The sequence below is a fragment of the Esox lucius genome, chromosome 17 (genome assembly GCF_011004845.1).
Source record: "Esox lucius isolate fEsoLuc1 chromosome 17, fEsoLuc1.pri, whole genome shotgun sequence".
NCBI classification, from domain to species: Eukaryota; Metazoa; Chordata; class Actinopteri; order Esociformes; family Esocidae; genus Esox; species Esox lucius.
In genome coordinates this window covers 47252682-47276109 of record NC_047585.1, presented here as the reverse complement: position 1 = coordinate 47276109, position 23428 = coordinate 47252682, and the positions used below count along the sequence as shown (strand labels likewise).

Below are 23428 nucleotides of genomic sequence, written 5' to 3'. Positions count from 1 at the left end.
CTCGTGCTCGGTATTTTCGTGGGTGCTCGCTATTTTCCGTGGGTGCTCGCTATTTTCCGTGGGTGCTCGCTATTTTCCGTGGGTGCTCGAGCCCCGGAGCACCCACGGTATCGGCGCCTATGCTCTAGTTTATCTGCTTGATGGCATTGTCTTTCTGACAGAGATGTGTACAGGCTGGGTATCTTTGTAGTCAGTCTGTCTGACAGAGATTTGTACAGGCTGGGTATCTTTGTAGTCAGTCTGTCTGACAGAGATTTGTACAGGCTGGGTGTCTTTGTTGCTTATTTTAAAGTGTCTCATCATCTGGAGGGAATGCACATAATTTCTTCTATAGTCATAAAATACTTCCATAACTACATGCACGTATCCATGCTGTTCATATCTAAGTTGAATTAAAACACCACATTTCTAAAAAGCTATTCAATATAAAAGCGTAGTCTCAAAACACGTATCATTTAGGATAAAATAGACATAAATGTTTTGAAACATTGTTATGTGTCCATACTTAAATACACTAAGTAAGGCTGCTAGCACAGCTGTTGCTTCTCTACACATGAAGATGGAGAATGGTTCGGTTATGCCTTGATGCACGTGTATGCACACGTACTTCGAGTACGAAATGCCCTCTGCAATTAAATATTATTGTTAGATAATGTTGCATTATAGTGTTATGTCATAATGCTTTACTTTATGAGGTAAGCCTGCTGTGTTTACAAGGAAAGATTGATTACTGAAATTGGACACATACCATTCTCTACACATTGTTAAGCTAAGTAACTGCAGGTATGAATATATGACAATTCACGGAAAACCCGTTAATTAGGTAAATATGTCTCTTCCAGTATTTTGGGAAAACATGTAAATGTACTGCTAGCTGTTCATAATCGTTCATAATGACACTGCATGTTTGATGACTAATACTTTATAAAACGAACAAAATGTTTTATACCTTTCAAATCGTTGTTTTCCCAGATGTATAATTATTATTATTTTAATCTAGTTTTACTTCATTATTAAGATTGAAGCAAAATTAAAACTACACTACCCAGAATATTAGGGAAATGCTGAATAGAAATTTAAGGACGTCATCAAAAGCCGACGTCTTTCTGTGTTTGACGTTTCCAGCGTGCTGTCTTGAGTGAAGTTAGCAAAATAAACATGTGAAACTTTTGCTGATAACCGAATTGTATTTGACCTCAACTTTCTGTATAACACTAGCTTAAGATACAGTTGTCTTCAGCAAGATTAAAGGTAGGCAGTTTAGCTGTGTGAGTTTGCTTGTGTCACACGAGCTTGGTTTTCTGTCTGCTCGACTCATGCATGTTTTGTAGCTGGTGGTGGTTGAGTATACCGAGAATGGTATTGTGAGGTATCTGTAATGTACGAGAAGTTGGGGAAAAGTGTGCTAAAAGTATCGGTGAGGAAGGAATCAAGGGAGGAGGTAATATAGACTGAGCGACCTAGTTAACGTCAGCTGCGTCGTTTGTCGTTCTACCACAGTTGACTACGCTAGCCTCATGTTTCCACACAAGCAATGCCACAAGCCACCTGTTGGACGATGTTTTACTAGTTAGCTAGAGTCACCAAATGGATCGACTGGTAACGTGTTGATTCTCCAATAACTACAGTAACAGGAGCTTAACATCTACAGTACTAGGTAGCTAACGAGTTATGTAGGACTCATCTCTAACTTGGGCAGACGAAGAAACTTAAGCTAGTTAGCTGAAGCAGCTTAAGGACCTAATGTGATGTAGTTAGGTACAACTAGGTACGTTGGACAGCTTCTGTCGGTCATTAAAACTGAGGCACTTACTAGCTGTCTAGTTAGGCGCTTGAAGTGGAAGTTAGTTACTGTCTGTCAAGGTTAACCTAGCTAGATATTTTTAGCTAGTGAGTGAAATGGCAGGATGACTACCAGAGAGAGTTTTATATTCTGGGTTAACATGTCATGCCAATATGTGTCACTTAATACGAAATCTCACAGTTGAATTATATTCTATTGGGTCTTCCCTTACCATCTCTGTCTTCCTCTCTGCTGCCTCCTTTCAGACCAAGCCACCATGGCCTCACCTGCTGGACCTGTGGATGCCAAGGCAGAACTGACCTCCTTGCTGGACAAATGGGAGGCAGCGAAGCAAGGAAGCACAGAAGAGCTGGTTTCCATCCTCACCAAGTGCGTGACACCAACTATTTAATGATAGTGGAAACCAATGGGCTTTTTCTTTTTATGTTGGTATTGTACTTTACTCCTCCTGTGACAGACAGATTATTGTGTGTGTGTGTGTGTGTGTGTGTGTGTGTGTGTGTGTGTTAGAATCTCTGAGCTGATTGAGCAGGAGACAGAGGAGTACCACAAGGCTGATCCTGACCCTTTTGATGACCGCCATCCAGGAAGGGCTGATCCTGAAGGCATGTTAGGACATTTACTCAAAACCCTTTTCAAGAATGACGACTTCACAAATGCGGTGAGGAACTGATGAATGCTGGCATTGGTAATAACCATTAGAACTGTCTTAACACTGGGTTTCTCCTTGTTGTTCAGCTGTTAACAGTAGAACCGCCAATTGGTTTTTGAGTTTGTAATTAAAATAAAACTGCCATTTTGAAAGCTACACTCCTCTTTCCATGACTTTTCCTAAATAGGTGTATATTGCATTGTTCCGTTGTCAGAATTCTAAACTGATGAACAGAAAACTATTTACCTTTACTTTTTAACCTGTTTTCCTACTTAAAACGCCAACAGCCCATGCCACTTGGCGTTGGTATCCAAATGGTACCCAGGCGCTAGTCACCCCTCACTGAAGGCATGACGTCAATGGATTAATGCGCGATACTCCCAGATGAATTAAAACTTCATTAGGCTATTATTGAAAGATAATACAAATGACAAAGGCTACTTATCACACGTGTTACTGTTTTTCAATAGGAGATTCAGCTTATTGTGATTATTTACATAGGGAAAGAGAGACTAGATCGCGCACACAGCCTATTCATTTCAGACCTCATCTTTTTCTAAAAGCTCCTCTCTGTTTTTCGATACTTCATTCATGACACCTATAGAACAATCTTCTATAGGTGCTATGCATTGGTGTTGAGATCATCTCGATAGCCCCAGTACAACCCCGGGAGGGACTTGCAAATACGCACTGTTCACAGCCTATTCATTTCGAACCTCGTCCTTTTCTATGAATAATTTGATGTCTGTTTTTTTCGTATGTTGAGACCTTCAATACAAACACATTCTTGTATTTTTTGAATTAACAATTTAAAACAAACAAATTCTGTAGTTCATTATTTTTATACTTCTATATAGTGTAGTTGATGATGACCCAGTAGATGAACTGATGCTCTGGCTGGATGGTGATGCTGTGGAGGAGAATGTCCATGCTAATAGGGACGATTCGTATGCTAATGACTCTGGTGGTTATAGGGGGTGAAAAAGGTCTGGCAGTTCTACTGTTGAACAGCTATTTAATGACAAGTAGAGCTGTCTTAACTCTGTGTTTCTCCCTGTTGTTTAGCTGTTAAACAGCTATGTGATGACCAGTAGAGAGTTATCGATGAACACTGCAGCCTGTCGCCTCCTTCAGAACATCATGCCAGGTCTAGAGACAGCTGTGGTCTTTCAGGAAAAGGTACTGTATTTGCATTCTTATTTCCATTAGTGGTGTTTCCAGAGGATCTAACTATTGATTAGCTCAATTGTACACCTCTTGAAGATGTAAATATAGTGATGTATTTGCAAGGAATACAGCTTTGATTAGTAGCTAACCGTTTTGAAAATAGAATTTTAACCTTTTCTTATGTCAAAGGTCAGTCAGGTGTCCACAATCCCCTTGTGAATTATGTAAAACCTTTGTTTTGAAATGTAGTTCTCCAGGCTAATGTTTGTGTGTGTGTGTGTGTGTGTGTGTGTGAGAACAGGAGGGTCTGGTTGAGAAGCTGTTTCAGTGGGCTGAGGAGTCAGAGCTGCCTCTGTCCATCTATGCTACAGGCTTACTGGCTAGAGCCATGGAGAACCAAGAGATAGCAGCCAACTACAGGGAGGAAAACTCTAAGCTGGTTGGTACAAACACACACAGTGCCACTGCCTGTACACACAGTCAGTTGTAAATGTGTTGTTCATAGATCATAATCGTAATCCTCTGTCTCTCAGGTGCCAGTCATGTTGTCAAGGCTACGTGAACTGCAGGACAAAGAATCAGAGAGCCAACAGGCTCTAAAACAGAGCGGCTCACAAAAGACCTCCCAGTCCCATGGTGCTCTGGAAGAGCATCCGACGGGCCCAGACAGCTCCACTCAGCAGGTTGCTGCTCCAGCAGCGATGGAAGAGGAGGATGAGGTGGAGAAGACCAAGGACAGGGGAGGAGAGACACTGTGTGGCAGCACCAGAACCCCTGCCTTGTCCAGACCCAAGCCCTCCTTCCACCTGGGCAAGGCCCAGAAGACCAGAGGCTGTGTGTCGGTGAAACCCGTCCCAGACCCCCTGTACCAGCCGGCTACATGCCCAACGCCAGGCCTCCAAGTCAGCCTGGGAGAACCTGACACCAGGGGGCAGGAGTCTGGAGGAGCTCTGGGGAAGAGGAGAGCAGCCACGGCCAGGGAGTGTGGGAGGAAGGCCAAACAGGTGAGGTCCTGCTGGTGTTTATATTGGGAGGGACATTGCAGGTATGTAGACGCAGGTTAAGCCTTTTCCTGGAGCTTATTGGATGAGAAGTTCAGCGAGGAGGGACCTCTGGCGCTTACATCCAGTCAGCATTCAGGAGAGACTATACGAGGAGTTCTGCTTATCAGAAACATGCTCTATGGACAACCCCCTGTTTGTTGACAGCTGTTGGAAATATTTTTCCCATCAAGATTTTTGTCTTCACAGAAACTCCATTTCACATCGGCATCCTCTGCAGACCCAGAGAGTGGCTCATCCAGCAGTACCGGTATCGATCCGTCTACCAACAGCAGTACCGGTATCGATCTGTCTACCAACAGCAGTACCGGTATCGATCCGTCTACCAACAGCAGTACCGGTATCGATCCGTCTACCAACAGCAGTACCGGTATCGATCCGTCTACCAACAGCAGTACCGGTATCGATCCGTCTACCAACAGCAGCTGGTCGGAGATGAGCTCCTGGGTGATCGGGACGAACTACAGCCTCTACCCTCTGACCCCTGCCATGGAGCAGCGTCTTATCCTCCAGTACCTCACCCCCCTGGGAGACTACCAGGAGGTAGGGACTGGACCCCATCATCGCCCCCCACTTAATGTTGGTCCCCCCCCCACACACACACACACACACACACACACAACACACACCAGTCACTGGTTAACTGTCACTTGATATCAGAAGAATTATTGTAGTGTAAATGTGCAGTATAATTCATGTATTTATGTTGTATAAGCTAGCTACAATGTTGCTGTCCAAAACATGGTTTCACCATTCTTTATATTTCATCAGTTCAGTCCCACATCACATCTCACATCTGATGTTTATGTATTTATTTATGTATGTTTACTTATAAATATATCGGATTCAGCTTCACTTTGTGAGCTATTGGGGGATCTTAAATATCAACAATAGCTATGAAGAGGCATGTCTGTTCTTTCACAATATGTCTAGTAAAACCTTCTAAACCTATCTTCATCTTTCTGCCTGTCTGTTTTGAGTTTATTCCTCTCTGTCTGTCTGTTTCTGCCTGTCTGTTTTGAGTTTCTTCCTCTCTGTCTATCTGTTTCTGTCTATCTCTCCAGCTGCTGGCTGTTTTCATGCAGATGGAGACCAGAGATCTCCTGATGCGCTACATCGACCTGAAAAACACCAACGATGTGCAGCTCACCTTCGACTCACTCCTGGTAATCAGAGTTTTGTTGGCAGAAAACTCTGAATTTCAAATGGCGCATAAATTGTCATCCAGGGCCTCTTTCCCTGAAACAACAAAGATCAGGGAGTGGATTGATGGCGTGTATTTTTTGGCTAAGAACTGATGTTTGTTGAAAATCAACTTATGCTGCTTACAGCTTGAGAGGTTGACTATTCTCTCCCTTGAATGGACAACCAATATGCTGAATTTCAAATAATGTTTCTGTTTCTAGTCTTAAATGAACTGCCACAGAGCAGGTATGTTGAACTGAAATGCAATATTGACCTGATATCCCTTTATTAGTACCGGCTCAACAGCAGGCTGTTTGTCTGTGATAAAGTACAAATGAAGGCCCCAGAACTGAGGGTGGGGGGTTGCTCATATGGAGGTGGTATTGAGTATAACTGAGGGTGGGGGGTTGCTCATATGGAGGTGGTATTGAGTATAACTGAGGGTGGGGGGTTACTCATATGGAGGTGGTATTGAGTATAACTGAGGGTGGGGGGTTACTCATATGGAGGTGGTATTGAGTATAACTGAGGGTGGGGGGTTACTCATATGGAGGTGGTATTGAGTATAACTGAGGGTGGGGGGTTACTCATATGGAGGTGGTATTGAGTATAACTGAGGGTGGGGGGTTACTCATATGGAGGTGGTATTGAGTATAACTGAGGGTGGGGGGTTACTCATATGGAGGTGGTATTGAGTATAACTGAGGGTGGGGGGTTACTCATATGGAGGTGGTATTGAGTATAACTGAGGGTGGGGGGTTACTCATATGGAGGTGGTATTGAGTATAACTGAGGGTGGGGGGTTGCTCATATGGAGGTGGTATTGAGTATAACTGAGGGTGGGGGGTTACTCATATGGAGGTGGTATTGAGTATAACTGAGGGTGGGGGGTTACTCATATGGAGGTGGTATTGAGTATAACTGAGGGTGGGGGGTTACTCATATGGTGGTGGTATTGAGTATAACTGAGGGTGGGGGGTTACTCGTATGGAGGTGGTATTGAGTATAACTGAGGGTGGGGGGTTACTCGTATGGAGGTGGTATTGAGTATAACTGAGGGTGGGGGGTTGCTCATATGGAGGTGGTATTGAGTATAACTGAGGGTGGGGGGTTACTCATATGGAGGTGGTATTGAGTATAACTGAGGGTGGGGGGTTACTCATATGGAGGTGGTATTGAGTATAACTGAGGGTGGGGGGTTACTCATATGGAGATGGTATTGAGTATAACTGAGGGTGGGGGGTTACTCATATGGAGGTGGTATTGAGTATAACTGAGGGTGGGGGGTTACTCGTATGGAGGTGGTATTGAGTATAACTGAGGGTGGGGGGTTACTCATATGGAGGTGGTATTGAGTATAACTGAGGGTGGGGGGTTACTCATATGGAGGTGGTATTGAGTATAACTGAGGGTGGGGGGTTACTCATATGGAGTTTTGGTGTAAATTAGCTGCTTTGATGATCTATGCTTTATGAAGAACTGAGTAAGGTGAGGCCAGTTTTAATTCTGGATTTTGTGTATTGGATATAATAATGCATCCAAACAGTAATACTAGAAAGGAGGGGCCGTTGGGTTAGTCCTGGCTCAAATCCCGGGGTCAGTCACAGTCCTGCTCTGGTCCTTCCTCTCCAGTACCTCGCCTCCCTTCTTCTGCACAAGAAGTTTGCTGCTGACTTCATTGCTCATGGAGGGGTGCAGAAACTGCTTGACGTCCCCCGGCCCTCCATGGCTGCCACAGGCGTGTCGTTGTGTCTCTACTATCTGGCTTATAACCAGGACGCCATGGAGAGAGTAGGTTAACTGTACATTAAGGTCACACTCATCAGTCATGTGACCGCATGAGTCTTCTCTCTCCAGTAACTGTATAATTGTAGTTGTGTAAACTCCTGTCTTTGTCTTCGTCTCTGTGTCTTTGTCTTTCTGCCTCGGTGTCGCTGTCTCTCTCAGGTGTGCATGCTTCCAGACAGTGTCCTGTCCGACATGGTGGCCTATGCCTTGTGGCTTCTGGAATGTTCCCATGCTTCGGGCTGCTGCCACGCCACCATGTTCTTCTCCATCTCCTTCTCCTTCAGAGCCATCCTGCGGCTGTTTGACCAACAGGACGGTCTACGGAGGCTGGTCAACTTGGTGAGGATGGGAGGGGGTCGGACTTCTTCCTCAGTCTTACTGTGGGACACCAGAAGGACGTAATGAGTCCTGTAAACCTGTGGAGCGTGCTGGTCTCATTGGTCCTGTCTGAGTTAACGCTGGGAGCCCCTGCCCTCATGGGGGCGTTCACTGCATGTCCCCCAGGAAAGGAAACACCAAGGTGTTGTCATTAGCTGAATTATAGTACTGTATCTCCTGTGATTATGGTCTTTGCCGGACAACATTTTTGCGACAACGTAGTGCGTTACATCTCTAGTCGACCCGACACGTCCAGTATGGGCAGATCTGAACCCTGGTACAGCACACTAGTTCTACTGTTTACACTTGACCCCCTGTACCCCAAATCTGACCGCTCTGTCTCCTTATAGTTCAGCACGTTAGAGATCCTGTATGTGGACTCTGACCGCTCCGTCTCCTTATAGGTCAGCACGTTAGAGATCCTGTAGGTGGACTCTGACCGCTCTGTCTCCTTATAGGTCAGCACGTTAGAGATCCTGAACATGGACTCTGACCGCTCTGTCTCCTTATAGGTCAGCACGTTAGAGATCCTGTATGTGGACTCTGACCGCTCTGTCTCCTTATAGTTCAGCACGTTAGAGATCCTGTACGTGGACTCTGACCGCTCTGTCTCCTTATAGGTCAGCACGTTAGAGATCCTGTATGTGGACTCTGACCGCTCTGTCTCCTTATAGGTCAGCACGTTAGAGATCCTGTATGTGGACTCTGACCGCTCTGTCTCCTTATAGGTCAGCACGTTAGAGATCCTGTATGTGGACTCTGACCGCTCTGTCTCCTTATAGGTCAGCACGTTAGAGATTCTGAACGTGGACTCTGACCGCTCTGTCTCCTTATAGGTCAGCACGTTAGAGATCCTGAATGTGGACTCTGACCGCTCTGTCTCCTTATAGGTCAGCACGTTAGAGATCCTGTATGTGGACTCTGACCGCTCTGTCTCCTTATAGGTCAGCACGTTAGAGATCCTGTACGTGGACTCTGACCGCTCTGTCTCCTTATAGGTGAGCACGTTAGAGATCCTGTATGTGGACTCTGACCGCTCTGTCTCCTTATAGGTCAGCACGTTAGAGATCCTGAACGTGGACTCTGACCGCTCTGTCTCCTTATAGGTCAGCACGTTAGAGATCCTGTATGTGGACTCTGACCGCTCTGTCTCCTTATAGGTCAGCACGTTAGAGATCCTGTATGTGGACTCTGACCGCTCTGTCTCCTTATAGGTCAGCACGTTAGAGATCCTGTATGTGGACTCTGACCGCTCTGTCTCCTTATAGGTCAGCACGTTAGAGATCCTGAACGTGGACGACCAGGGATCCATGTTGACTGACGACCAGGTGTTCTCCAGTCGGCAGACAGCCAAGCACACCTGCATGGCCTTGAGGAGGTACTTCCAAGCCCATCTGGTGATCAAGGTGGAGCAGGTCAAACAGTCCCTCCAGAGGACTGAAGGTGGCGCTCAAGTTCACCCACAGCCATACTACAAGGTTGTTTCCCTCACAAGATTTACAATTGAAAATATTTTTGGTGTAGAAGTTGAAGGATAAAAAATGAATAGAGTTCTATGTATTTAAATACATTTTTGTGATTGACTGGCTTTAATTTATGTATACATTTCTGTCTGCATATTCCCCAAGGCGTGTTCCTACAGCCATGATCAGGTGGTAGAAATGATGGAGTTTTTGATAGAGTGTGGTCCAGCCCAGCTCCACTGGGAGCCAGTCGAGGTCTTCTATAAGCTGTCATGTGTTCCACTCCTGTTACAACTCATCTCCATAGCCTGTGACTGGAGGACTTATTACGGCAGGTATTTTAACTTCCGCTTACTTTTGGCCCCTTACCACTAATATGTTACAACCCTCAACCATCTCTGTAATCTGTGACTGGCGGACCGTGACTGTTCAGCATACAGCTACAGGAAGCCCCAAAATATATCATATTAGAACTAGATACAGTTCAGCATACAGCTACAGAAAGCCCCAAAATATATCATATTAGAACTAGATACAGTTCAGCATACAGCTACAGGAAACCTCTAAATATATCATATTAGAACTAGATACAGTTCAGCATACAGCTACAGGAAACCTCTAAATATATCATATTAGAACTAGATACAGTTCAGCATACAGCTACAGGAAACCTCTAAATATATCATATTAGAACTAGATACAGTTCAGCATACAGCTACAGGAAACCTCTAAATATATCATATTAGAACTAGATACAGTTCAGCATACAGCTACAGGAAACCTCTAAATATATCATATTAGAACTAGATACAGTTCAGCATACAGCTACAGGAAACCTCTAAATATATCATATTAGAACTAGATACAGTTCAGCATACAGCTACAGAAAGCCCCAAAATATATCATATTAGAACTAGATGCAATTCAGCATACAGCTTCAGGAAATCCCTAAACAGGAAACCTAAATGAAACCAATAATTTCAGCAGTTTTTTTCTCAAAAAATTGTTAGATCATTTCCTTCTGTTGTCCATAATAATCTGCCTCTGTCTCCATTTCCCTGTTTTTCTGTGTTTCCTTTTCTCTCTACCTATGTTTTTCCTCTGTCTGTCCCTCTCTGTCTGTGTTTCTGTGTGTCCCTCTCTCTCTGTGTGTTTCTGTGTGTCTGTCCCTCTCTCTCTGTCTGTGTTTCTGTGTGTCTCTCTGTCTGTGTTTCTGTGTGTCCCTCTCTCTCTGTCTGTGTTTCTGTGTGTCTGTCCCTCTCTCTCTGTCTGTGTTTCTGTGTGTCTCTCTGTCTGTGTTTCTGTCTGTCCCTCTCTCTCTGCCTGTGTTTCTGTGTGTCTGTCCCTCTCTCTCTGCCTGTGTTTCTGTGTGTCTGTCCCTCTCTCTCTGCCTGTGTTTCTGTGTGTCTGTCCCTCTCTCTCTGCCTGTGTTTCTGTGTGTCTGTCCCTCTCTCTCTGCCTGTGTTTCTGTGTGTCTGTCCCTCTCTCTCTGCCTGTGTTTCTGTGTGTCTGTCCAGGTCTGACACGGTCCGTTTTGGTCTGGACATCCTGGCCATGTTGACCGTGGTTCCTAAGGTCCAACTGCTGCTTGCTGACACTGTGGATGTTCTGGATGAATCAGGATCCACTGTTGGTCAGTCCTTAGTATAATTATATCTTCTGATTATTACATCAAATATATGTTTTTGTGTTTAACACTAGGACTGCTAAATGCCTACCCCAATTGACGTTTGAGTTTGTAATTAAAATAAAACTGCCATTTTGAAAGCTGCACCTTCCTCCTTCCATGACTTTTCCTAAATAGGCGTATATTAGATTGTTCTGTTTTCAGTGTGCTTCTAAATCTTTTTTTTACCCCACTTTCAGACTTAATTGTCCAAAAGCCCACGCCACTTTACGTTGGTACCCAGGCAGCCACTAATGGTACCCAGGGGCTAATGACCCCTGACTGAATGCATGACGTCCGTTGGTGAATGGATGATACTCCCCGATGATTGATAGTCTTGGTTGAATATGAATGAATTTGCAAATTAATCAGATTATTTAGGCTATTATTGAAACTTAATATAAACGATATAGGCTACTTGACAATTCGTCATCAACTCGTTAGCCCCACTAGAACCCGCGTGAGAGTCCTGCAAAGGACCTGTTTTTGTAGCTTATTCATTTGGAGAAATGGACCTCATCTTTTTCTAAAAACTCCTCTGGGGTTTTCGATATTTTATTCATGTCACCTATAGATTTGCTGTGTAATTTTCATTTTGTAAATTTGTAGGTCCTAATAAACAAATGAAAATACTATAGCCTGTGTTCCTAAAATCTAATCGTTCTATGTATTCTTGTTTTAGTATTATTATTTTTTGTATGTTAAGGCCTTCGATACAAACACATTCTTGTATTTTCTTTAATTCATGAACCATTTTTTAAAAAAATCGCTAATTCATTATTGTTTAGACTATTCTATATAGTTTGATGACGACCCAGTAGATGAACTGATGCTCTGGCTGGATGGTGATGCTGTGGAGGAGAATGTGTATGCTAACAGGGCCAATTCGTATGCTAATGACATGAAACTGTGTTACGTTCTGGCTGATACTGGGGGTCTGAAAGGCCTGGCGGTTCTAGTATTAATGATATCACATGTCTTAACTTTAGCATTAGTGGAAAAGGGTTTGGAGTTAGGTGTTGCTGCCCCTTTAAGAAACAGGGCGTTTCCATGGTGACTGGCCAGTTGTCTTGATTGGCTGCAAACTTTCTTTTACATAGCTGCTGTCCCAAACTACCTTATATGTAAAGAACAACCCATGTAAGAAAAATAGCCAGTTGAAACACAAGGACAACATTAAAGGAGTGTTTTCTCTGACACAGATCCTAGTTCTATCAAGATTTTATATTGAGCTTCATTTTTAGTCAAACTGTGACTGGGAACGTATGGACTACAGCTTAGTTGTCTAATGTGGCAGAAAATTCTGAAATTCAATCAGAACACAAATGGTCACCTAATCATCCCCTGTTTTCAGTTGGCTCATTCCTCCCCTGTCCTCCTGCTTTAACTACTCTCCAAGCTCAATGCTGTAAATGAGAATGTGTTTTCAGTCCACCCCCCCCACCCCTTTGTTTTCATTTTACCTCTTCCTGTTTTGCTCCTGAAGGTATGAGTGTAATCCTGGGCGTGGCTGAGGGAGAGGTGTTTGTGAATGATGCAGAGATCCAGAAATCAGCCCTCCAGGTGGTCATCAACTGTGTGTGTGCCCCTGATCAAACCGCCACGTCCGTGCGCAGCTTCCTGCGCCGTCGCCGGGTGAGCCACGAGAGCGTGCTCACCAAGATGTGGAAAATAGTGCAGGCCAACAACGGCATCAAGGTACGAGATATGCCCATGGTGGATGATTAGGGTCTGGGTGGACTTCGGCCTAAGCAAGGTTAGGGCGGCCTTGGGCTGAGGCAAGAGTCAAGGGTTGAGCAGTGATGCGTGGCTGTCTGGTATTATTTTTCAGTAATACATTTAAAAACTCACCCAAGTCACCTCAATGCCAAACAATTACCCGTTTCGACTTCTGTGGAACTCGTACTGTCGTCTCGTTAGTTCCCGGATAGAGTGGGTCTTTTTACAAAGGCACTGACAACTTAGGCAAACAGTCCCTGACCAGCCATGGCAACAGCAAACAGCACCTGGTCTGCATGACAGTCAAGTGGGTGGATGACAATCCGTCTTCAGGGCCTTGGGTATCAGGAATTTAAATGCAGATGCCCATTGGGTGATTGTACGACTTACAACAACCGCATACCTATTAAGATGGACCAGCCATTTGCCTTTTTATACATTTTTGTCTTTAGAAATGTGATGAAAGAAATATAAAATAGTTTTGTTTTATATACTGTTGTGCTGAAATGTTTGCATAATTGGTAATACATTTAATACAGTACCATCTGTAAAGAGAACATGAGCAGGCAAAACACGTCTTTTATTTCGTATGGGATCCAAATTCAACTGTAGGTCATAACAGAATGGCACAATTATAAAACAAAAAAAAATGAACTGATCCCTGTTCAAAAGTCTGTATACCCTTAGTTCTTAATACTGTGTATAACCCCTTTAGCATCAATGACAGCTTGCAGTCTTTTGTAATTGTTGTCTATGAGGCCTCAAATTCTTGCAGGTGGTATAGCTGCCCATTCGTCTTGGCAAAATGCCTCCAGGTCATGCAAAGTCCTTGGTCGTCTTGCATGAACTTCACGTTTGAGATCTCCCCAAAGTGGCTCGATGATATTAAGGTCAGGAGACTGTGATGGCCACTCCAGAACCTTCACCTTTTCCTGCTGTAACCATTGGAGGGTCAACTTGGCCTTGTGCTTAGGATCATTGTCGTGCTGGAAAGTCCAAGAGCATCCCATGCGTAGCTTTCGTGCAGAAGAATGCACATTGTCTGCCAGTATTTTCTGATAACATGCTGCATTCATCTTGCCATACATTTTCACAAGATTCCCTGTGCTTTTAGAGCTCACACACCCCCAAAACATCAGTGAGCCACCACCATGCTTCACAGTGGGGATGGTATTCTGTTCACTATAGGCCTTGTTGACCCCTCTCCAAACATACAGTAGCGCTTATGGTTGTGACCGTAAAGCTCTATTTTGGTCTCGTCACTCCAAATTACAGTGTGCCAGAAGCTGTGTGGCGTGTCAAGGTGTTGTCGGGCATATTGTAACTGGGCTTTTTTGTGGCATTGGTGCGGTAAAGTCTTCTTTCTGGCAACTTGATCATTCAGCTCATTTTTCTTCTGGTATCGTCATATTGTGCTCCTTGAAACAACCACAGAGCAGCCTCTTTTTTCCAGAGCAGCCTGTAATTCTCCTGTGGGTTTTTCTTTGTATCCCCAACATTCTTCTGACAGTTTTGGCTGAAATCTTTCTCGGTCTACCTGACCTTGGCTTGGTACCAAAAGTAAAAACATTTTCCACTTCTTAATAAATGCTTGAACAGTGCTGATTGGCATTTGCAAGGCTTTATAAAGTTCCATTACCTTGTTACGCAGGTCTTTTGACAGTTCTATTCTGTTCCCCATGGCTCAGTATCTAGCCTGCCCAGTGCATCCACGTGAGAGCTAACAAACTCATTGACTGTTTATACACAGACACTAATTGCAATATAAAAAGCCACAGGTGTGGGAAATTCACCTTTAATTTTATTTTCACCTTTGTGTGTCACCTTGTGTGTCTGTAACAAGGCCAAACATTGAAGGGTAGCTAAACTTTTGATCAGGGCCATTTGGGTGATTTATTATCATTATGATTTAAATCACCCAAAGGAGCCAAACAACTATGTTATAATAAATGGCTTCATATGATTCCTATCCTTAAATGAAAGATCAATGCCAAAATTTCACAATTTCTGCCAGGGTCTACAAACTTATGAGCACAACTGTATCCAGAATTAATTTCATAGAATGTTACCGTTGAGCCCTCCTGTTTCCTGTCTTCCTCAGGTTCTCCTTGGACTCCTCACGGTGAAGATGCCCATCACAGACGCCGACCAGATCCGTGCGCTGGCCTGCAGAGCCCTGGTGGGTCTGTCTCGCTCGGCTGCCGTCAGGCAGATCATTTCCAAGCTGCCCCTCTTCTGCTCCTCACACATCCAGCAACTGATGAAGGAACCCGTGCTGCAGGACAAACGCTCCCAACACGTCCGGTTCTGCCGCTACGCTGCTGAGCTTATAGAGAGGGTGTCAGGTATAATCACATTTTTACATTCGTTAAGCTCCTGTCAAGAGTGAATGCCGGTAGTGAGTGGTCAGAGGTTCTGATATGGGTCCCCAAATGGGAGTTGTTCACACAACCCTGCCGTAATGGAACACGTCAAGGACAAAGGATTTCAAACAAAGATTTAAGGTAGCAATATAGTAGTGAAAACAATGTCTTCTCCTGTCAGGTAAACCCCTGCTGGTAGGGACCGACGTGTCCCTTGCTCGGCTCCAGAAGGCAAACGTTGTGGCCCAGTCCCGGATCACCTTCCCAGAGAAAGAGCTGTTGCTTCTCATCAGGAATCACCTGCTAGCTAAAGGCCTCCAGGATACTGCCTCAGCCCTCACCCTTGAGGCTGACCTCCCCTCTGGCCCCCTCTCCATGTCTCTCCCCCTCTCCTCCTCTTCTCACTTTCCCTCAGTAGTGCCGTCCCCAGTCTCCTCATCTGCTGTATTACCCAGAACCCCACGGGGCATGTCCAACGGGGGACCCACTGCTCGCCTGACTGCAGTAATGCCTTTGTCATCTTCCATGGTCCAGACGCCGCGCCCCTCCACCTCCTCTTCCACCTCCATCCCTCCTCTTTCCACCCCCCATGGCCCACCTCCCCTGGGCTCGCCTCAGATTGGGAGGATCCTGTTTACACGGGAGCGCTCCTCGGTTCCCAGCAGCCCGGGGCCCTGCGGTAGTGTGAAGAGGCATTCCAGGGTGCTGAGGCAGAAGTCGGACCACGGAGCTTTCAGCCAGAGTCCGGCCATGAAGAAACAACTAGACCGCCACCTGCCCTCCCCACCCGCCCTGGACAGCATCATCACAGAGTACCTCAGAGAGCAGCACGCCAGGTTGACTCTTGTTGGTTTTTAATCTGTTTTAAAGCCTTTTACAGTACTCCATGTAGACATCAGGAGCCTGTTGCTTTGTGTTGGTGCTCTTCAGAAGCCAATGGCTCGTATTCCTTTGAGCAATGCCCTCCACAAACTGCTGCTGTTCCCGATGTCACCTTATCATTTTATCATCTCTGTTTTCAGGTGTAGAAATCCTGTTACAACCTGTCCTCCCTTCTCCCTGTTCACTCCCCATCGCTGCCCGGAGCCCAAAGAGAGACGTCAGGCCCCCACTAACTTCACCTCCAGACTCTCCAACCGAGTGCTGTATCCTAAGCATGGTGGTGTGGAAGGAGGTTGCCTGGACAGACACCTCATCTTCAGCAGGTAGTCCGGCTTAACCCTGGGGATACCACGGCCCAAAAGCTTGTCTTTGCATTGGAAGCCACATTCAGGACTTTCATCATTAAGTAGTCAAACGAGCGTCACTTCCTATGACAGTTCTTTTGAACTCCAGTCCTGAATTATTTGTATTTATTTTTAATTTTACTGGCTGAATAATGAACTTTATCTCGTGTCCCAGGTCTCAATTTATCCCTGATTATGAGGAGATAGGAATCCAAAGTGGTATGGCCATTTGAATCTCCCTGCACAATGGGTTGCTTGATTCCTTCCAGGTCATCAGGAAGAATTAGTTAATTAACTCATTAGCAAACATTCCAGAACACATGGCAATGAAAGGCCAACTCTGACTTGGAAGCAGTTCAATCAGATTCCAGGAGGCGATGTAGGCCCATTGAAGAAGTAGATAATGCTATTGGACTTCAAAATGGAGATGGCTTCTTCCTATCAGTGTTGTTAAATGAAATGACAGGAAAGCAAGTTTGGACTAGGGAGATGCACCGAGATACTCTCATTTAAGATCTGTTACATTTTATAGATCTCCTCCTGTCTTTCCCCAAGGTTCCGGCCCATCTCAGCCTTTAGAGAGGCTGAGGGCGATGAGAGCGGATTCACCTGCTGTGCCTTCTCAGCTCGTGAGCGTTTCCTGATGCTGGGGACGTGTATGGGACAACTGAAGCTGTACAATGTGTTGAGCGGTCAAGAAGAGGCCAGCTACAGCTGTCACACCTCAGCCATCACTCACCTAGAGCCTTCACGGGTCAGTTCTACTACAGCTCCCAGTCATACCACCTCCTTCTTTTCTATAGGTTGTGGGTTTCCTTAGCTGTATTCAATACAAACGATGTTATGTAACTTTCAGTTAAATGGAATCCGTTGAAACACTGAGAGGTCTGGGGAACGCTATCTGCATGACAGATGGCCTTTAAATAGGTCTCTGATTAATCCTCCACATCTTCCGAAAGAAGAACACAGGTCTCTAAGAACATACAAGTACAGGAACAACGATGTACAAGCATTCACTGGAGCTGAACACCTTTTACCTGCCATGTGTTGTAGAATGGCTCTCTGCTGCTGACGTCAGCGTCCTGGAGTGTTCCTCTGTCCACCCTCTGGAGCATGGAATCTGTCTTCCAGATGAAGTGAGTCACAAATTTTTGTTTGTTCATTTTTAGTAATGAACTTCACTTTCTTCTACTACATAACTATGTTTCTCACAAATTCAGGCATTCCTTTTCGGATGATCATTACGTAGAGTTCAGCAAAATGTCAGAAGACCGTGTCATTGGTACCAAGGACCAAGTAGCCCATGTAAGTCTCTTGCGGATATTATCTTGTCAAACGCTAGAATCGGACTACTCACTTACACTGTTTAACTAATTTAATTTCCTTAAAAACACAAAGAATAATAAATATAGCAACCTTCTGTTTAACATGTACTTACTAGCTTGTCCTGGTTGTTTTGATGCTTGAAATTAGACAGTATATTTGTTACTTTTACAATTTATTACATTTGTTGAAAGAAATGTGAAAGGCATCCATTAAATAATAATCCAACCTTGTACGGCCAAGGCTTTATTTGCTGTCCAGACTCCTACTACCTCAAACTGTGAGTTAAACCCCTTCTCTACCTTTCCACTGCTCAGATCTATGACATTCAGACTGGCCAGAAGCTGCTGACTTTGAACGACCCCGCCCTTGCCAACAACTACAAGAGGAATTGTGCAACCTTTAACCCTAGCGATGACCTTGTGCTGAATGACGGGGTCATGTGGGATGTGCGTTCCGCCCGGGCCATACACAAGTTCGACAAGTTCAACATGAACATGAGCGGAGTGTTCCATCCCAACCGTCTTGAGGTCATCATCAACACTGAGATTGTATCCTTTCAACTTGTTCACCTTATGTATTAACAAAAAACTATCTTACGTAGTTCTGAGATGCGTTGGAACTGACCCCTTGACAGCCATGTCAGTGGGATCTGAGAAGCTTCCATCTTCTCCACACGGTTCCTGCCTTGGACCAATGCAGACTGGTGTTCAACCACAATGCCACCGTCATGTACGGAGCCATGCTCCAGGCTGATGAAGATGATGATGTGATGGATCAACAGATGAAGAGTCCGTTTGGCTCTTCCTTCAGAACCTTTGATGCTACTGACTATAAGCCTATTGGTGGGTCACGCATGCACCTGTTTATTAACCTTTATCTTTAACACCTAACTCATAATGCCTAAACCTAACCTATCCCTAACACCTAACTAATAACGCCTAAATCTAACCTATCCCTAACACCTATCTCATAATGCCTAAATCTAACCTATCCCTAACACCTAACTAATAACGCCTAAATCTAACCTATCCCTAACACCTATCTCATAATGCCTAAATCTAACCCGTCCCCAACACCTAACTCATAATGCCTATGTCTACAAGTAGCCCCAGTTCATGATGTTAACAGTGTTATAAATGTTCAAACTGGCGATTTGCCTTAATGTAGCCATTTTGGGGATATTTTATGTTAGGAAAGTCTGTTACATAGCCTCCTTGTCGCTGACACCCAGTCCCATATTTTTGGCGAGTATTGGATCACTGCATCCCTAGTCCCGGTCTTAGTGGGGACTTGGGGTTTCCGTATTTACACACAGACCAGGATCACACATACTGACCCTGAAGGTTGACTGGAGATTATCCTGATTTGTTTTTCTTTTTCGTCCTTAGCCACTGTGGATGTGAAGAGGAATATATTTGACCTGTGTACTGACAATCGGGACTGCTACCTGGCTGTTATTGAGGTAAACTTTCTAAAAAAAATCAAAGTGTGTGTGAAGTTCACACTTGTTTCAGTCAGCAGCTCATGTTGTAGAGTGTTGTTTCCTTCCAGAACCAGGACTCCATCAGCATGGACACGGTGTGTCGTCTGTATGAGGTGGGGCGACAGAGACTGCCTGAGGAGGGGGAGGATGATGAAGACCAGGTAAAAGCCTGTCCACCCTGTTGTCATTATTAAAAACATAACAGATGGGAACATTCTGCTCCATTTGGAACCACGTCTTGCAGTGTTTTGATCTGACTGAAGTTTAAAGATGAAAATCAACTTTTCTCATGGTTGTTCCCTCTAAAGGCAAATATCAGATGGGTTTTGTGCCAGTGTATATATACGGCTGTATTGTGCGTGTTCAGTATATACTGCCCCACTGTGCGTGTTCAGTATATACTGCCCCACTGTGCGTGTTCAGTATATACTGCCCCACTGTGCGTGTTCAGTATATACTGCCCCACTGTGCGTGTTCAGTATATACTGCCCCACTGTGCGTGTTCAGTATATACTGCCCCACTGTGCGTGTTCAGTATATACTGCCCCACTGTGCGTGTTCAGTATATACTGCCCCACTGTGCGTGTTCAGTATATACTGCCCCACTGTGCGTGTTCAGTATATACTGCCCCACTGTGCGTGTTCAGTATATACTGCCCCACTGTGCGTGTTCAGTGGCCTGGGGACGGGTTTAACCATTACGTATTAGAGACAAATTAACAGCTGTTTGTCTTCTGAGACCATTGTATATCGCTGAGAACTGAGTCACAATTGAATCTTTGTCAATTTGAATCTAAAGATAGCTTTCAGCTGAAGTGCTCTTATAACAACCAGGGGGTTTTCAGGTCATCTAGATGTGGCTTAGTGTTATCATGTCTGGGAAAGTTAGTGCATGGTTATTTACGCATATCTGCATAACGTCAGAAAGCATGTCAAATATACAGTGTGGAAGTTGTGTGACAAGGCCCTTTGGGAGCTAAAAGACTCCCTCTTCCCTCTAGGTTGAGAAATTCAATGGTTATAATGCCAACATACAAGACTACACTGACAGGTTCACAGCCTACATCAAGACTACACTGACAGGTTCACAGCCTACATCAAGACTACACTGACAGGGTCACAGCCTACATCAAGACTACACTGACAGGGTCACAGCCTACATCAAGACTACACTGACAGGGTCACAGCCTACATCAAGACTACACTGACAGGGTCACAGCCTACCTCAAGACTACACTGACAGGGTCACAGCCTACATCAAGACTACACTGACAGGGTCACAGCCTACCTCAAGACTACACTGACACATTGCTCAGGTTTCCAGGCTTTGTGTTTTTTGGGTTGGATACAGTTGTTTTCCAAATGGCAGCCCCGCCGTGAATTCCTGCATTGTGAAGCTCACCATGTTCTGTTGTTCAGACTGGGTCACAGAGGCACTGATTCAGTTCTGTGATAATTTTTGAGGCTGTGATTTTGGGGTGTTGAGTGACATGTTAAGTTTCCATCTACCCTGTTGGTCAGCTTTCACTTGTGACCACTCTTCCTCTTTTCCATGTTGGTTGCATGTTGTTATGATTATTTAGATGGTTCCCATTGACACATTGGATCCTTTTGCGGTTGGACATTTCAAGTAGTGTGCTCAAACCCAACCTGTACTGCCGTGGTTTGTTTCTGGGAATTGGAAATACCAGCTGCATCAGACATGGCTGTACACACGGAATCAGACAGAAGTCTTTTTATTTTAATTGACAAATAAAAATGCAAACAATCAAAAAGTGTGGGTGAAGATTTGTGAAAAGAAAGAAGTGTGCATTTAACAGGAAATTGAAGCTTCTTGTATATTACCTTTCAGGAGGAAGACGATCAGGATGATGACGATGATGACGATGAAGACTCGGATGATGATTTGGATGACCTGGACACTGATCCGCTATTTGCTGCCCTGAATGAGAGAGCAGACGGCGAACAGGAGGACGCTGTGGCCAGGCTGCTTGATGGTGATGATGACGATGATGATGATTCTAACAATGATGCAGAGATTGACCTGGGATGTGAGTAAAGTGCTTGGGACGCTTTTTTTTTTGACAATCATTGAAGGTCTGGTACTACGGACACTCTGGTTTGTCTCAGATTATCTACAATTTACAAATTAATTTCAATTGAAAAATAGTTTGTAAACGTTTAGATGGTCTCCTTTTATACAGTCCTGGTTATCTTCCACCAAAGCTCCCTAGCTACTGTTGACAAGTTAGTAGCTGCTAGCTTATATCATTTGCATCTACAGTACTGCAGAAGCCAGTGATTAGTGGATATTAAAGTAACAAACCAGTTAAACTGCTCATTCATCCTTTGTTTGTAAATGACATTAGCGCCTTAGGGCAGTGTACGAGGCTATAACAGGTAGGCTAGCGATCAGAGCATCTGACCGTTAACTGTAAGGATTCTAGATGGAATCCCAGAGTGAATTGAGGGTCATCTGGCGTATATCAGAGACCCACCAGGTTATTACTTCACAAATTACTACATACATACACACACACTTGCAGAGTGACTGTGTATGTCTGTCTTACAGCCGACAGTTCGGACAGCTCAGACGGCAGCACGGACACCTCAGACCTGGAGGACCAGCTCTTCCTGTCTATAGGTGACTGAACAGGAAACAGGAAAGTGACCACAACCAGGAAAGGTCAAAGTGACTGAACAAGTATCCATCCATTGTCATTTTGGCTTTAGGAACCAACTACAACACCCTGTGAATGTGATGTTAATAAGAACATATTTAATCAATCAGTGGTGTCTAATGTGTGTCAGCTGTGAGTCGAGAGATTGTGAATGATTGAGTTTTTTCTGTCTGGTGCTTGATACCAATACCAACCCCCAGTTACTCCTGGGTTGTGTTGTTCTGCCAAACAAAATGCTTAGTTTGTGAAACATTTGACCCCAAAATAAACAAACAGCCCAACCGGAAAGCACCAACAGAAAGTCTATTTTTTTAAATGTTTTGCAGCTAAAACGTTTTGTTCGACGGGGAACAAATCCATTGTAAATCATAAGATAATGCGTTACGTTTGTCTTTGTCTCTCCTATTCAGTCATTTTTTGGGGTGATCTAATTTCACTGCGACTGAATATCAGGACTATCTTTACAAGACATGATGTGTGATAGTTTGAACTGTACAGAATTTTTTTTTTTTGTCCATTAATATAAATTTATTTTCCTTTTTGACCCTTGTTTGTATTGTTTGAAGCTTCAGTGTGTAGATTTGATGTTTTAATCGATAACTGTACAATATTGTGTGCTACTGAGTTATTGATAAAACTCTCCCTCCAACAGTGCTGATTCAAACTACTAACATTCTGCTGACTTGTCCTTTTGTTAAAAACACAGCATGATTCTTCATTCTTTTTTTAGACTGACTGACATTCTCCAAGTCCTTGCTGAGGTAATTGTTAAACTTGTGCATGAACAGGTAAAAGGAGCTTAGTGTGTTAATTTATGAAGTATAACTATTTGTTTCTAGTTCATGTCAGATCCCTGTAGTGTTACACTAATTATGTTCATGATGTTGCGACTTGATGCTGTGCTCTTATTACATTACTGAATCCAACCTTTAGAGAATAAACAAGGACTCTCTGTGATGGAGCCCAGTCTAGCAATGCCAAGCAGGTCCTGTCTGGCGTGGTTACAACACCTTCATAGTGTCTGGAACTTTGCTGTACCGGGCAGTGTAGAAACATATCAATACCAGCACAGTACAATATGCCTTGGCACAATGTTGTGATAAGGGTATTTACCACGTCCTGGTATAAGGGGTTGTAATACCTCTAAAGTCCTCTAGAGGTCACTGTTGCACAATTTGGATATTGTTACGGGTAAATCAGAGCCATATAAAGAGAGCTGCAAAAATATAGGTAATGCTTTTTTTTTTTCTTTTCTCAGGTGTTCCCATTATTGTTTAGCTGTGATATACCTTATATGTTATGATACAATGTATCATACAGAATTGGCTCTGTTGAACTGTGAATATTTTCTTAATAGTGTGCTGCTTTTCTTTGGCTGAGGTTTCTCGTAGGAACACAGTTGTAAGATCAGACTTCCATTCCTTATACTTCAGAACTGGTCAGATGGAGTTTTGACCCTTTTACCT

At 44.2% G+C, this 23428-nt stretch overlaps 1 protein-coding gene across 2 annotated transcripts; it reads left to right on the top strand.

The window, feature by feature from the left end:
- The first annotated feature begins 1112 nt into the window (after positions 1–1112).
- LOC105005833 (DDB1- and CUL4-associated factor 1) lies at positions 1113–22629 on the top strand. 2 transcript variants are annotated; one of them, XM_034287394.1, is made up of 26 exons: positions 1113–1251; positions 2050–2173; positions 2315–2465; positions 3522–3635; positions 3925–4062; positions 4157–4627; positions 4874–5227; positions 5749–5850; positions 7502–7660; positions 7817–7996; positions 9304–9513; positions 9664–9833; positions 11016–11131; positions 12651–12862; positions 14985–15228; positions 15428–16082; positions 16269–16451; positions 17028–17226; positions 17526–17608; positions 17693–17777; positions 18113–18346; positions 18442–18640; positions 19187–19260; positions 19350–19442; positions 21134–21332; positions 21854–22629. In XM_034287394.1, exons 2-26 carry the CDS (start codon positions 2061–2063, stop codon positions 21931–21933), a joined length of 4818 nt encoding a protein of 1605 aa, XP_034143285.1. In that variant the 5' UTR covers positions 1113–1251; positions 2050–2060; the 3' UTR covers positions 21934–22629. The 2 variants fall into 2 exon arrangements, with proteins under 2 accessions (XP_034143285.1, XP_034143284.1); XM_034287393.1 differs by having other exon boundaries at positions 4874–5263.
- The last annotated feature ends 799 nt before the right edge of the window (positions 22630–23428 follow it).

Bases quoted from the DNA above. Each gene is read 5' to 3' on its own strand.
- LOC105005833 (XM_034287393.1), top strand. From the start codon at position 2,061: ATGGCCTCACCTGCTGGACCTGTGGATGCCAAGGCAGAACTGACCTCC. The intron at 9,834-11,015 runs GTATTTTAACTT...GTGTCTGTCCAG, and splicing joins TGGAGGACTTATTACGGCAG to GTCTGACACGGTCCGTTTTG. The intron at 11,132-12,650 runs GTCAGTCCTTAG...TTGCTCCTGAAG, and splicing joins TGAATCAGGATCCACTGTTG to GTATGAGTGTAATCCTGGGC.